Below are 16,091 nucleotides of genomic sequence, written 5' to 3'. Positions count from 1 at the left end.
GTATCACATAGATAAATAAATAAATGGAGTTAATCACAGGTGTTATTCAAATCTTTATACTTCTGACATATGTTTCGAAGAAAACATTGGTATTATTCCAGAAGGAATAAAATGAAGTGAAACAATGCAATCTTCTCATCAGGGGGGAAAAAAAGAGAAACAAAATGCATCAGTAAGACATTTTAACCCAATGTGATTACTGCATATAAGATGGAGGGAATGCTGGTAAGTTATCTTTTACAAAAACTGTTAATAGACATCAACGGCAATTTATAGAGAGAGAAGGATGAGGAAGAAAGAAATTAGAAGAATTAAAATGTCTTATTGATGCATTTTGTTTCTCTTTTTTTTCCTGATGAGAAGATTGCTTTGTTTTACCTCATTTTATTCTTTCTGGAATAATACCAATGTTTTCTTTGAAACATATGTCGAAAGTATAAAGATTTGAATAACACCTGCGTTTAACGCCATTTATATATTCATATATATCATCATCATCATCATTTAGCGTCCGTTTTCCATGCTAGCATGGGTTGGACGGTTTAACTGGAGTGTGAAGCCGGAAGGCTTCATCAGGCCCAGTCAGATCTGGCAGTGTTTCTACGGCTGGATGCCCTTCCTAATGCCAACCACTCCGTGAGTGTAGTGGGTGCTTTTTACGTGCCACAAGGGTGCCGAAATAGCAGTCAAAACCCTGACTTTAAAAACCACGTTAAATGTTCATATTGTACCATGAGATAAGATAGAGGGACAAAATATATATATCTGTATTTATGTACTTTGATATATTCAACCGATGACGGTAAAGCTTATTTAAAGCAAAACCAGAAATCCTGGATCTTGAATTATTCAATAATATTTTTTGCTAGTCTATTTTGTCCCTCTATCTTATCTCATGGTACGATATGAACATTTAACGTGGTCTTTAAAGTCAGGGTTTTGACTGCTATTTCAGCATGGTGGTGTCTCTTAGACACCCTTATTTTTAGTTGTAACAAAATTATTACCTTTGTATAGTATTTTTTCCCATGCTGGCCACTTGATAATATCGATATTTAAATATTGATATTATCCTTATTTATAAATATATATATATATATAATTTCATGGAGGTGATGGATAAGTGAGTAAGATCTTTGCCGATATGTTGCGCTTGAAAAGACTCATCAAACCAAGTGATATTGTAGTCATGGCTTTTGCTGGTGTCATGTAAATGGCACCCATGAAATTGTAGTCATGTCCATTGCCAATGTCATGTGAATGGCACCCATGCCGGTGGCACATAAAAAGCACCCATTGGCACTAGCAAGGGCATCCAGCTATAGAAACCATGCCAAATCAGACTGGAACCTGGTACTGCTTGCCAGTTACAGTCAAACTATCTAACCAATGCCAGCATAGAAAGTGGACATTAAACAATGGTGTTGATGATGATTTATACATATACACACACATACACACACCCAATAGACTTCTTTCAGCTTTTGTCTACTAAATCCACTCTCAATGTTTCAGTCGACCTGAGATTGTAGTAGAAGACACTTGTCCAAAGTACCGCCACACAGCAAAGCTGAACTCGAAACCATGTGGTTAAGAAGCCAATTTCTTACCACATGCCCAAGATTGTGCCATCTCTGTGTAAGAATTAAGCTTTGTTAGCTAACAAATTGAATTTCAAATCCTTCAACGGTCATTCACCATTCATTGAAATAACAGAAAGTTGCTAATAATAAAATTAGAAATAAATTTATAAAAAAAAACAACACAAACAGTAAAAAAAACCCTGAATAATGTCTGTATATATTGTCTGCATAGGAAGCTAAGACAGAGGTAAATTACACCATGTCATAGATGGCTAGCAACAACACACCAAAAATGCTCTCCAGTAAACTGCACAAAACATCATCAATTACAAAAATACCAAACTTCCTACACAGAATTATTCTATTTTGGTAGGCTATCGTGAAGAACCCTGCAAGTTCAGAGTATGTGTGTGTGCATGTGTGTATATACATACACATATACAAATCAACAAACATATACATTCATCTATAAATATATATATCTACATATATATATGTACACACACACATATATATAAACATACATGTACATATATACATCTACACATAAATAGACATACAAATACACATATACATCTACACATAAATAGACATACATATACACATATACATCTACATTTATATATACATATATATACACACACACATATTTATATATACACATCTACATATATATATATATATATATACATCTACATATATACATCTACACATATATATATACATCTACACATTATATATATATACATATACATCTACATACAGATATATACATCTACATATATATGTACACAAATATACATCTACATATATATATCTACACATATATATGTACATATACATACATATATACATCTACACACACACACACATATATATACACATATGCATCTACACACACACACACATATATATATATACATATGCATCTACACACACACACATATATATATATATATACATATACATCTACACATATATATATACACACACATCTACACACACATAAATATATACATACATATATAAATGTATACATACACACATCTACACACACATGCAAACACATACATGTTATATATATCCACATGCAAACGTGTGTGTCTGTGTGTCCTATTATTGATATAAAAAGCCACAGATAAGCTTTACTTCTCCATTCGTGTAGGTATTTGGTTCAATGTTTCCATCCAAACAAGACCAAATCAAAACAACACCACTATGTATGGTTATTTCACAGTATTCAATATTGCTACAGAATGTTGTTGTTGTTATTGTATTGTTATTGTTATATATATATCTACACATATATATGTACATATACATACATATATACATCTACACACACACACACATATATATACACATATGCATCTACACACACACACACATATATATATATACATATGCATCTACACACACACACAATATATATATATACATATACATCTACACATATATATATACACACACATCTACACACACATAAATATATACATACATATATAAATGTATACATACACACATCTACACACACATGCAAACACATACATGTTATATATATCCACATGCAAACGTGTGTGTCTGTGTGTCCTATTATTGATATAAAAAGCCACAGATAAGCTTTACTTCTCCATTCGTGTAGGTATTTGGTTCAATGTTTCCATCCTAACAAGACCAAATCAAAACAACACCACTATGTATGGTTATTTCACAGTATTCAATATTGCTACAGAATGTTGTTGTTGTTATTGTATTAAAAGAGAAATTATAACTGGTTAGGCCCTGGCAGAGAATGGCAGTGGTGATGTGGTGTGGCAGCAGTGTTAGGTTAAAATTTTGGTGCAAGATATGTGTAAAGTTATGGGAAACACAGATCAGAAACTGATAAGAGATAAGGAGAAAACAAAAGTCAATATGTTTGCAGCTAAATGTCATTGAAATCTCATTGAAAAAAAACTATCTAACAATGAAGTCTATGTTTAAAAAGATAAGGAAGATGGTGTGAAATAGAGGTTTGAAAAGTTACTACAGTAGATTGGTGAATGTAGGTGTCTAATAACGCCTATTTATAATTGGCTCCAGGTTCAGTACAACTGCGCAGGCATCTTGGGCAAGTATCTTCTACTGTAGTCTCCCATCAACCAAAGACTTATCAGTGGATTTGGTAGATGGAAACTAAAAGAAGCCTGTCTACATACATGTTTTCCCTCCTATCTGTTGTTGTATGAGGCACAAGAACTTTCACACACACATATGCATATGATGGGAACTTTTGCTTACCCAAGCTAATCACAAGGCTTTGGTGAACCCAAGGCTGTAACAGAAGACACTTGCTACGCAGTGGGACCCAACTCAAACCATGTGCTTGAGAAGCATGTTTCCTAACCACATAGCCATATGTATGTGTATGTGTGTATATATATATATATATATATATATATACATATACACACATATACATGTGTATATTCATCTTTGTGTTTGTCTATCACCACCACTTGATAACTGTTGTTGGCTTGTTTACATCCCAGTCACTTAGCAGTTCAGCAAAAGGGACTAATCAAATAAGTTGTTGTTTGTTCCTTCTTGAGCCATTCCTGGCTCATAGGGCCGGTTTCTCGGTTTCCTTGGCGTATAGGTTCCCCACCTGGACGGGATGCTGGTTCATCACAGGTGAGCTGCAAGATGTAGGAGGAATGAGTGAGAGAAAGTTGTGGCGAAAGAGTAGCAGAAGTTCGCCATTACCTTCTGCCGGAGCTGCGTGGAGCTTAGGTAACATGCACATCACTCGGTCTGAGATTCGAACCCGAGATCTCTCAACCACGAGTCTGTTGCTCTAACCACTAGGCCATATGCCTCCACAATCAAATAAGTACTAGACTTTAAAAAAAAAAGCACTGGGGTCGATTTGTCTGACTAAATTCTTGAAGATGGTACCCTGGCTCGGCCACAGTCCAAGGACCGAAACAAGTAAAATATACACAAGTTTGTGCCTCACACACAGAGTCTCATACAGATTCCATCAATCAAGTTTACACACAAGGCATACGTTGACCTAGAGCAATACTGAAAAAAAACAAAAAAAAAAACACTTGCTCAAGGTGCCACAGTGAAACTGAACCCAGAACCATGCAGTCACAAAGCGATCTTCTTAACCAAAACACAGCCATGCCTGCACCTATGATATGTAAATATGAAGCTAATTAAAAGGAGTCGATTTATTATGCAATAACTGAGGTCAACAGAGATGACCTGCAATAACGTAATATAAGTGGCATGGCAATAAACAAAGTTTTGACTTCAGAGGTGAAGGTTCACAGGAAACCGCAAAAACACAAGATCTGAGGATGGGGAGAAGTCAAGTTGTACCCAGAAAATAATATGAGAGAACATGGTGTGGACTACTACTACAGTGGCTAGTTTGAGGTGTGGCAGATACTACAGCAATTATTGAAATTCAAACAGAGGCATTTAAGTAGACACTTGACTTAATAGAAGAGATGTTTATATTTATGCCATTTGTATTTAGTTCAAGGATAAAGTATTTTACTCTTAATAAAAATGACATTATCCTGACAGAGGGGACATCATCTTTCACAGGTTTTATTGCTGCATTTCTGCAACATCAGTCACTGTAAGAATATCGGCTTTCTTTACAATGAAGTCAGAAATGCCCCTTGCAGTTGAAGTTTAGTTTGTTGATATCCAATGTAATCCATGTGACATGGGTATCTGTAACCTGGTAACTCAGATCCTGTCAAACCATCAAACTTATGTCAGTATGGAAGATAGTCTTTAAATGATGATGTTGCTGCTTTCTATCTGTCTGTCTATCTCTCTCTCTCATACACACACACATATTACTACTTTAAAAACAAACATACTTTTATAACAAAAGGTTATAAAAGACATAACTTGCGACACAGCTCCATATACTAAACACTTTTGAAAATCTAATGCGAAATTGACATAGTGTATTCCTATATTTTAAAATATAATTTAAATTCTAATTACTTCTAATATATTCTCTGTGCATTGCCAACTTCATCATCAGCATCATCGTTTAACGTCCGTTTTCCATGCTAGCATGGGTTGGATGGTTCGACCGGGGTCTGGGAAGCCAGGAGGCTGCACCAGGCTCCAGTCTGATCTGGCAGTGTTTCTACAGCTGGATGCCCTTCCTAACGCTAACTACTCCATGAGTGTAGTGGGTCCCTTTTACGTGCCACCGGCACAGGTGCCAGGGGAGGCTGGCAGTGGCCACGATCGGTTGGTGCTTTTTACATGCCACCGGCACAGAAGCCAGTCAAGGCAGTGCTAGCATCGGCCACGTTCGGATGGTGCTTTTTATGTGCCACCTGCACAGGTATCACAACTACAATTTCCATTTGATATTTATTTTAATGTTGATGTACTTGACTCAATAGGTCTCCTCAAGCACTGCAGGTCACCCTACGATCCAAGGTAAGCACAGCAGGTCATTCTGCAATGCAAGGTAATTTGGATGGGCTAGGGCTATGCGAAACTGGTGCAGGAAACAGCCATGAACTCTCATTATTTGTCAGGTCTTTGCAGTCACAGCATATCTCCAGAGATTTCTTCTATTCCTTCACCTGTCTAAATTAATAATTTATGCATGCATACATACATAATAACTTTGCTTGGGTATAGCAACACTAATAACCCGCAGTTGGAAGTCAATGACAAGACAATCAGGTAAATTTTCTAACAGGTACAAACAGGTAAAGGATGTAGAACACATCCAAGTATAAACAGTAATTCTCTACAAAGAAATAACATTTGGTAGGTCTATAGACTGGACAATAGTTACTGGATAACTTTTGCACTATGACTCTTGCTTGTAAAGCTCAAACCATGGGGTAAAGCTCTACCATAGGGATTGGCAAAGTGGTCAATACTTAATTCTTTATTGCCCACAAGGGGCTAAACACAGAGGGGACAAACAAGGACAGACAAATTATTAAGTCAATAACATTGATCTCAGTGCGTAACTGGTACTTAATTTATTGACCCCCAAAAGGATGAAAGGCAAAGTCGACCTCGGCAGAATTTGAACTCAGAACGTAATGGCAGATGAAATACCGTTAAGCACTTCGCCCAGCGTGCTCACGTTTCTGCCAGCTCGCCACAAAGTGGTTAATACTGACCCCTGCAGGGATGTATGTAGCTAAATCCATGCCAGCATGCAAAGCAGACATTAAATGAAGACGATCATATGAAAAAAGGGTTAAAAAAGTCCTTCAGAAATACTTGGAAATTCAAAATGCCTTAGCAGGCCAATAGCACACACCTAGCAAACCTGTAATCCCAAGCAGCTACTCAGCGAGGTGAGCCAATTAAGGACAAATGGACACTTTTCATGAAGACATTATAATAGTGGTCCAATACTAATGTGCATTATTGCTTATCTATAATAGAATGGTTTCAATTGTCTGACAATTTTAAATGTAGTTTTGAGTTTTTTAAATTTAGCAGCAATAATGGCAACCCTCAATAGTAAGAAGTGCTAACAGTATAGGCGTAGGAGTGGCTGTGTGGTAAGTAGCTTGCTTACCAACTACATGGTTCCGGGTTCAGTCCCACTGTGTAGCACCTTGGGCAGGTGTCTCCTACTATAGCCTTGTGAGTGGATTTGGTAGACGGAAACTGAAAGAAGTCCGTCGTATATATGTATATATATGAGTGTGTATATGTTTGTGTGTCTGTGTTTGTCCCCCCAACATTGCTTGACAACCGGTGCTGGTGTGTTTACATCCCTGTAACTTAGCGGTTCAGCAAAGGAGAGACCGATAGAATAAGTACTAGGCTTACAAAGAATAAGTCCTGGGGTCGATTTGCTCGACTAAAGGCAGTGCTCCAGCATGGCCACAGTCACATGACTGAAACAAGTTAAAAAAAAGAGAGTATTTGCAAGATTATTTAAAGTTTGGATTTATATCATACCATCATTTGCCAATAAAACAATGCCTGTATGCTTGTTATGTGAAAAATACTTTCAGCAATGATGCTGTTTTTTTGTTTTTTTTTTACTTGTTTCAGTTCTAAGACTGCGGCCGTGCTGGGGTATGGCCTTGAAGAATTTTTTAGCGAAATGAATTGATTGCAGTACTTTACCCTTTTTTTAGGCCTGATACTTATTTTAGCAGTCTCTTTTGCTGAACTGTTAAGTTACAGGGACATAAACACACCAAAATCAATGGTCAAGTAGTGGATGGAGAACAAACAAAGATACACAGATATACTAGGACAACCAGTGTTGGTATGTTTACATCCCCATCACTTACCAGTTTGGCAAAAGAGACCAACACTATAAGCACTGAGGTCAATTTGTTTGACTAAAAACGTTTCAAGGCAGTGCCCCAGGATGGCCCTAGTCTAATGACTGAAATGAGAATATTTGTGCAGTTGTCCACTTACCTTTATTTGCCAAATGTCCAACTGTCCTTCGCTAGTGGCAATCAGCAGATGGGTTCCATTTCGGTCCCAAACCAAATTGACAACCTGACTGGGGAATGTTGCAACTTTATATACCATCCATGGTTTGTCTAAATCTAATACTTGAACTTGTGTAGCACTGACTGGTTCACATTCATCTCTGAAAAAGGTAAAAATAAATAAATAGACAAGATCTTTTTTTTAATGGTGTACCCCAATTAGGGTATCTGCTACTGACATCTATAGACCATACCATCTAGATATAACTGACTACTGGATACTGTATAGTCTACACACAACAGTAAATGAAGTGCTGTTTAGTCTGTTTACAACTGACCAGGTATTACCAAATTTCCAAGGCAATAGTAATATAGTAGAAAAGACTTGCCCTAAGTGCCAAACAGTGGGATTGAACCTGAATGTAGATGGCTACATATTTCATGTCAAGAGTACTGAAAGGACACCTAAAAAAACTTATGCAGTGAGGCAAATAAAAAAATGCTTCGTTCTTTCAGTGCACATGGGAGACAACTCCAAACAGGTTTCAGTTTTATTAAACCTCATCAGTAAAACAGAATTTACTGTAGTTGCTGCAGTAGTGATGGAAGAACAACTCAGTAAATTTAGAAAATCATACATTGGTCATATTGGAATAATAGAAATTTCTAAAGAATAAATAATCCAGGGTTGTCATCGGCATCAAAATCAATAGTCAAGTTAGTATTGATATGTTTAAAGCAGTGAGTATTAACAGTTTTATTAATCATGTTTCTTCTGAAATACACCAAATTTCTTTCAATTAATTCTAAAAATGATGAAAAATTAAATAAAACAACTTCATACTCATTAAGCTGGGTTTGGGACATAAAACAAAATGAAAATTTGAAGAAAGGTTTTAATTTATATCACTTTATAAAACAAGAAATTTATATCCATAAAACCAGGGGCAATTTCAAGAAAGTTAGTATGGAAAAGATTAAAAGGCTAATTAGAAATAATTATACAGTGATTAGGGGAAGTAATATTAATCAATTTAATGGATTAAATATTTAATCCATTGCATTAAATACCTCTTGTATTTAAAGTAGATGTTAACTATTTTTTAAAAACATTTGTAGAGACTGCAAAAGAAGAGGTTTTTTCTCACACATAAATTTAACCTTGTTTTAATGAAAAATAATCTCCCAAAAATCAACAAATATGATTACTTTTTATTTTTGTTTGTATTTTTAAATGGTCCTATCCATTGATAAAGTTTGAAACAAACATTCACAGTGTGTTTTTCTGACACTTTAAGACAGTCTAACAAAGTTAAATTTCAAGTAGTTTAATGTTTACTAACAAAATCTCAAAATAACTCAAAATTTGATAAATCTTTTCACTTTGAGATTTAAATATAAATTTACATCACTGACTCAATGGGGATTTGAGGAAAGAAAAATCACAACAAAAAAATGTGACATTATCAAAACAATTTTGCAAAAATTTAGCAAACATGTTCCAAAAGTTTGCATAAGATACATAAGCAATGGCATGTTTGAACGGTTAAGATGTCAGCTTTCTAACTATGTTGCTTCTAGTTAATTCCACTGCGTAGTACTATGGGCAAGTACTTTCTACCATAGCCATGGGCTGACCAAATAAAGTCTTGTTAAAGGATTTGGTAGATAAAACTACTGAAAGAAGCCCATCATATCATCATCATTTTAATCTCCACTTTCCCATGCTTGAATGAGTTGGATGGACTTTACTGAGGCAGATTTTCTATGGCTGGATGCCCTGTCACTCACCAAACCATATCTGTTTCTAAATAAGGCCAGACATGCTTGCACAGAGTATTAGAAATGAATGACACTGCTTGTATGACAGTGACACTCATTTACAACTAACATGCAATGTCGAGAGAGAGAAAGAAACAAACATACACACACACACACACAAACTAGTAATGCACCCCAGCGTTGCCAGTGTGTTATGACCTACAGCCACATTGTATTATTTGTTTCTTTTTTTATGGACAGAATTGGCACATAAAGAGTATGAAGCAAATAACTCTTCTTTATAAACATGTTTTTTGGTCATTTTCTGATGAACAATGCTGCAGTTTCTGTCTACCAAATTCAGTCACAAGTCAGTAATTGGCCTAGGGCTATAGTAGAAAACACTTGCCCAAGGTAGCATGCAGAAGGACTGGATGTGGAACTATGTGCTTGGGAAGCAAACTTCTCAACCACACAGTCATTCTCATACCTAACAAGTGTGTGTGTGTGTTTACATTTGTTGTTAAATCGAGTATTGTGCCCGACTATATCTCAAAGTTCATCAAGCAGAGATCTAAAAAAATAAATGCCAGATTGAAATACATACTGAAGTCAGTATGATCAATAAAATTTTTCAAGATGATAGCGCATCATGGCAACAGTCGAAAGACTAAAAACCCAGTAAAATAATGTTTAAAGACTTAATGGCTTCAAATTTAAGGTAATGGATTGCTAACCATAAGATAATGAGTTCAAAACTTTGTATTGAATTTCCACTCTATCTGATAACACAATAAGTACATCTCAGTCTACTGGACTTCCAACAATTAACAATTGTAATTTGAAGTTGAATGGTTAACAAGTAAGAAACATGTCCAGATTTCTTTAAAAATTTTTGTGCAAAATACTCTGAGAAAAAGTAATTTTTTCACCACAACAAAACACACACACAGGTGTCTCTGTGGCAACTTCAGCTACTACAAATAGCAGACAAATCTCTCTTAAAACACACCCTTTCATCAAAAGAGAGACACAGATTTACAGAGTTTCAGGAAGAACAAAAAAAATAACTATGCGATGGGTCTGGTATAGCGGATTGGGAGAACTGATACAGGGTCAGGTGCAATGCATAGTGGAATCTGTTTTGGTACTTTTGTGTTCTGATAGTAACAACATTGGTTTCAAACTGTATCAGTCCAAACTAGTAAAGGCCTTTCACCTGGATAAGCATCAAAGGTGTGTAATGGGGGGAACTTGCATGCATAGATAACTGCTAGTTTTATTTATTTATTTTTTTTTTTTACCTGTTCCAATCATTAGACTGTGGCCATGCTGGGACACCACCATAAAGAATTTTTAGTTGAATGAATTGACCCCAAAACTTATTTTTTAAAGCCTGGTACTTATTCCATCGGTCTCTTTTGCCAAACCAGTAAGTTACAGGAATGTAAGCACACCAACACTGGTTGTCAAGCAGTGGCAGGGGACAAACACAGACACACGTCAACCAAATCTACTCACAAAGCTTTGGTCTGTCTGGGGCTATAGTAGAAGACACTACCGAAGGCGCCATGTCAGGGGACTGAACCCGGAAGCAAACTTCTAACCACACAGCCACGCCTTTTTTTTTTACAAAAAAATCTTGTCTCAGCCTACACAACTACAAAGGAATACTCGAACTTGACTGACTGACAGAGGCCCTAGATATATCTGAATAAAAGAGACAAGATGTTTATCATTGGAACATCTTTGGTCACATATCTGCTCAACTCCTGCTATGCTCACCATGAGCTAAAACAACAATACTACAACTATGTGAAGGTGTCAAGGAGCAAGTTGAGTGACAATAAGAATCATCAGCCTTATCATTTTAGCAGCCACTTTTCCATGCTTGGATGAGATGGATAGAATTTGTTGAGGTAGATTTTTTTTATGACCAAATGCCCTTCTTGCCAACTCTCACTTGTTTCCAAACAAAGGTCATATTTCTTATTTCTTTATTGCCCAAAAGGGGCTAAACATAGAGGGGACAAACAAGGACAGACAAAGGGATTAAGTCGATTACATCGACCCCAATGGTACTTAATTTATCGACCCCGAAAGGATGAAAGGCAAAGTCAACCTCAGCAGAATTTGAACTCAGAACGCAACAGCAGACGAAATACCACTAAGCATTTCGCCCGGCATGCTAACGATTCTGCCAGCTCGCCGCCTTAGAAATATGACAAAGGTTATATTTCTCCATGGCTGAATACGTTTACATGGAAGATTGAAAACAAATGACACCACTGATATGATGACAGTGACACTTGCTTACAAGACAGGATTCTTTCAGTTTCCATCTACCAAATTTACTTACAAACAAGGCTATTTTGGCCAGCCTGGAGCTACAGTACAAGATACTTGTCCGCAATGCCACACAGAAATGAAACCCAGAACTAAGTGGTTGGTAAGCAAGCTTCTTAACCATACAGCCACGACACTTGTTTACAAGACAGGATTCTTTCAGTTTCCATCTATCAAATCCACTTACAAGGTTTTTGGTCTGCTTGGAGCTAGAGTATAAGATACTTGTCTGCAATGCCACACAGAGATGAAATTCAGAACCAAGTGGTTGGGAAGTAAGCTTCTTAGCCATACAATCACTTCTGCAACACAGTTTAAATAAGGAACCAATAGAAAATACAGTCAATTGGGTTTTTCACATTTTGATTGTGATTTCCAACTAATAAAGTTCAAGGACCTACTCTGCTTTTGTAATCCTACAGGGATACAGAAGAAACACAGATGATATTTGATAAGGGACTTTCACCATTTTATAGAACAACTATGTTAATCTGCCTGTCGTATTTCTTTATTGCCCACAAGGGGTTAAACATAGAGGGGACAGGCAAAAGGATTAAGTCGATTACCTCGGCTCCAGTGCGTAACTGGTACTTATCTAATCGACCCTGAAATGATGAAAAGCAAAGTCAACCATGGCGGAATTTGAACTAAGAACATAGCAGCAGACAAAATACCTATTTCTTTACTACCCACAAGGGGCTAAACACAGAGAGGACAAACAAGGACGGACAAACAGATTAAGTCGATTATATTGACCTCAGTGTGTAACTAGTACTTATTTAATCGACCCCGAAAGGATGAAAGGCAAAGTCAACCTCGGCAGAATTTGAACTCAGAACGCAGCGGCAGACGAAATACCACTAAGCATTTCGCCCGACGTGCTAATGTTTCTGCCAGCTCACCGCTGCTATTTTAAATACTACAGGGGGAAAAAAAAAGCGTCATTCCCTTCAAAGAAATTTTTTATGAATGTCTTAATATTTGAGATAGGTTATTCTTTTACTTGTGTCAGTCACTGGACTGTGGCCATGCTGGGGCACAGCCTAGAAGAGTTTAGTTAACAAATAGACCCCAGTACTTATTTCAAGCCTGGTGATTAATCTGTCAGTCCCTTTTTACCAAGCCACTCTGTTAAAGGATGTAAACGAACAATAAAGACAGACATACACACACACATTCATGTAAAGTCATATTTAACACATTTGCGTATAGGTGTGGCTGTGTGTTAAGTTTGCTTTCTAACCGCATGGATCTGGGTTCAGTCCTACTGCTTGGCACCTTAGGCAAATGTCCTCTGCGATTAACCTCAGAATGATAAAAAGCCTTGTGAGTGAATTTGGTAGACAGAAACTGATAGAAGCTCGTCATATAAATATATATATATACTGGCCCCCGTGCCGGTGGCACGTAAAAAGCACCCACTACACTCTCAGAGTGGTTGGCATTAGGAAGGGCATCCAGCTGTAGAAACTCTGCCAGATCAAGATTGGAGTCTGGTGCAGCCATCTGGTTCACCAGACCTCAGTCAAATCATCTAACCCATGCTAGCATGGAAAACGGACGTTAATCGATGATGATGATAATGAGGTGAATCATCATTTTAATGCCCACTTTTCTGTGCTTGCACGGGTTAGAAGGAATTAGTTGAAGATTCTCTACAGCAAGATGTTCCTCCTGTTACCAATCCTCACCTCTTTCCACGCTAGGTAATATTTCTTTAAAGAGGGGCATGATTTCACAGTAGATTGGAAATGAAGGAAACCACTTATATGATACAATCATCACGTGATATAAAAACAAGGAGACACTCGCACATATATATGTGGGCTTCTTTATTGTTTCCATGTAGTTGATGCTGGGTTATGGAAGTAGGCACTTGCTCAAGGTGCTATGCACTGAGATTGAACCTAAACCAATGTGGTTGCAAAGCATGCTTCTGAACCACATTTTAGATCTTTTCCATTTACTACAAGGACTCGGGCAGCCCAGAACTATAGTAGAATATAAGTGCTTAACCCTTTAGCATTTAATTCGGTAATATCCATTCCAAATATGCTACCTGCTTTATGTTCTAACCAACCAGATGCAGCCTATCACACCTACCTTTTAATGATATTCTAAAAATATGCAATCACATCATCAAAATTTTAAAGCTATGAGATAATGCACGGTTAATTCAAAACAATGTGGAAAAAAAGCATTACATTTGACAGAGTAATCTGAATGCTAAAGGGTTAAGGGGTCATACTATAAGACTGAACCCAAAACTATATGGTTGAGAAGCAAGCTTTTCAGCCACAGAGCCAAGCCTGTGCCTTAACAGTCCATAAAATTATGACTGGGCAACCATTAGTTTACACTGGGTACAGCATTTAGTCACAAGCAAGAAGTCAGACTTTGTATGAGGCAGGTGCAAAGTAGAATATAATCTTAAAAAATTCTCTCAGATGCTCAGAAGGTTCACTAGATGTAGTTGATAGTATTTATTACTTAAGAGACACAAACAGCAGTGGAGGTAGATGTTCTGAAAGCATAGAAGCCAGAGTAAATATGGGTGGAGAAAGTTTGGGGAACAACTACCTCTACCAGCATTGAAGGTTTTCTGTCTCAGAATTGCTTGAGAAGACTCGGCAAGAGCAAGTGAGACCATAACCTTGTAGCCTATGCCAGGGGTGTAACCAGTTCACTTATGTGTGCCTTCCCTTCATTGGATACTAAACTCTGCTTGTGAAGACTTGTTGAGGCTAGTGAAATCGAAATCAAACTCGATGACTGGCATCTGTGCTAGTGGAGCACTAAGAGTACCATACAATTGAGATCGTGGCCTGAGCAACAAGCTGGCCTCCATGCTGATGGCACGTTAAAAACACCATTTGAGCATGATCGTTACCTACATCACCTTACTATCAAATGTGCTGGTGACACATGAAAAAACATTCAAGCGAGGTCATTGCCAGTGCCGCTGGACTGGCTCCTGTGAAGGTGGCACATAAAAAGCACCATTTGAGCATGGCCATTGCCAGTACTGCCTGACTGGCCCTCGTACTGGTGGCACGTAAAAGCACCTGCTACACTCTTGGAGTGGTTGGCGTTAGGAAGGGCATCCAGTTGTAGAAACTTTGCCAGATCAGATTGGAGTCTGGTGCAGCCATCTGGTTTGCCAGACTTCAGTCAAATCATCCAACCCATGCTAGCATGGAAAGCGGATGTTAAACGATGATGATGATGAATGGATGAAGGACAGATTCTATGATGCTCATGTAAAAAGTGTGATGCTGAATGATAGTAAAACATGGACCTTAAATGCAGGGGATCTGCAAAGATCAAGAAATAAGTGAAGTGAGCATGAACCAATGAATATGTTGATGCACAGGGACAATGAAGAAATGAGCTGAGAGAAGAACTGGATCTATGAGGAATTAGATAGAGTGTGGAAGAGAGGAGACTGTGCTGGTGCAGGCAGGTGATGTGTATGGAGGATGACAGCAGTAGAAAATGCCAATGCTTGAAATGGATGGAATTTGTAGGAGACGGAGAACTAAGTAGACAGGGAATGAAGTTGTGAAGACACCTCAAGATACTGTGACTCATAAAGGCCCTGATGACCCTTGACTAGCCCTCTCCCACTCTTACCAGTAACCAGTATTCTTCAGGACTACAAGCCATTTTATTTAATATTAATTTTGTACATATGTGTTATAATCTTTCTTTACATACATACATACATATATTTATTATAAGAGTAATGGGGTTTTGCCAAAAACATAAACATACACACAATATTGTACTTTACACTCTAAGTAACCAAGAAATAAACTGGAACATCAGATGAAAGCTAAAGGTAGATTACCAAAACACACATCATCGCAAAGAACCAGCCCTGGCATTTTACTTGGAGAAATATGGTATATGCCTGGATTTCATATCCCTCTTCTTGCTATATGTA

The 16,091-nt window shown here is 37.4% G+C and overlaps 1 protein-coding gene across 1 annotated transcript in view; it reads right to left on the bottom strand.

Annotated features, from left to right (window-relative positions):
* Positions 1–16,091, bottom strand: part of LOC115218565 (mediator of RNA polymerase II transcription subunit 16-like) — a 39,653-nt gene that overhangs the window by 21,244 nt on the left and 2,318 nt on the right. Inside the window, exon 2 of the mRNA XM_029788455.2 lies at positions 8,022–8,199. Within this exon, the coding sequence (XP_029644315.1) occupies positions 8,022–8,199 (178 nt within the window). The remainder of the gene's footprint in view (positions 1–8,021; positions 8,200–16,091) is intronic.

The sequence above is a fragment of the Octopus sinensis genome, linkage group LG13 (assembly GCF_006345805.1).
Source record: "Octopus sinensis linkage group LG13, ASM634580v1, whole genome shotgun sequence".
NCBI classification, from domain to species: Eukaryota; Metazoa; Mollusca; class Cephalopoda; order Octopoda; family Octopodidae; genus Octopus; species Octopus sinensis.
This window is presented reverse-complemented; position numbering and strand designations above follow the sequence as displayed.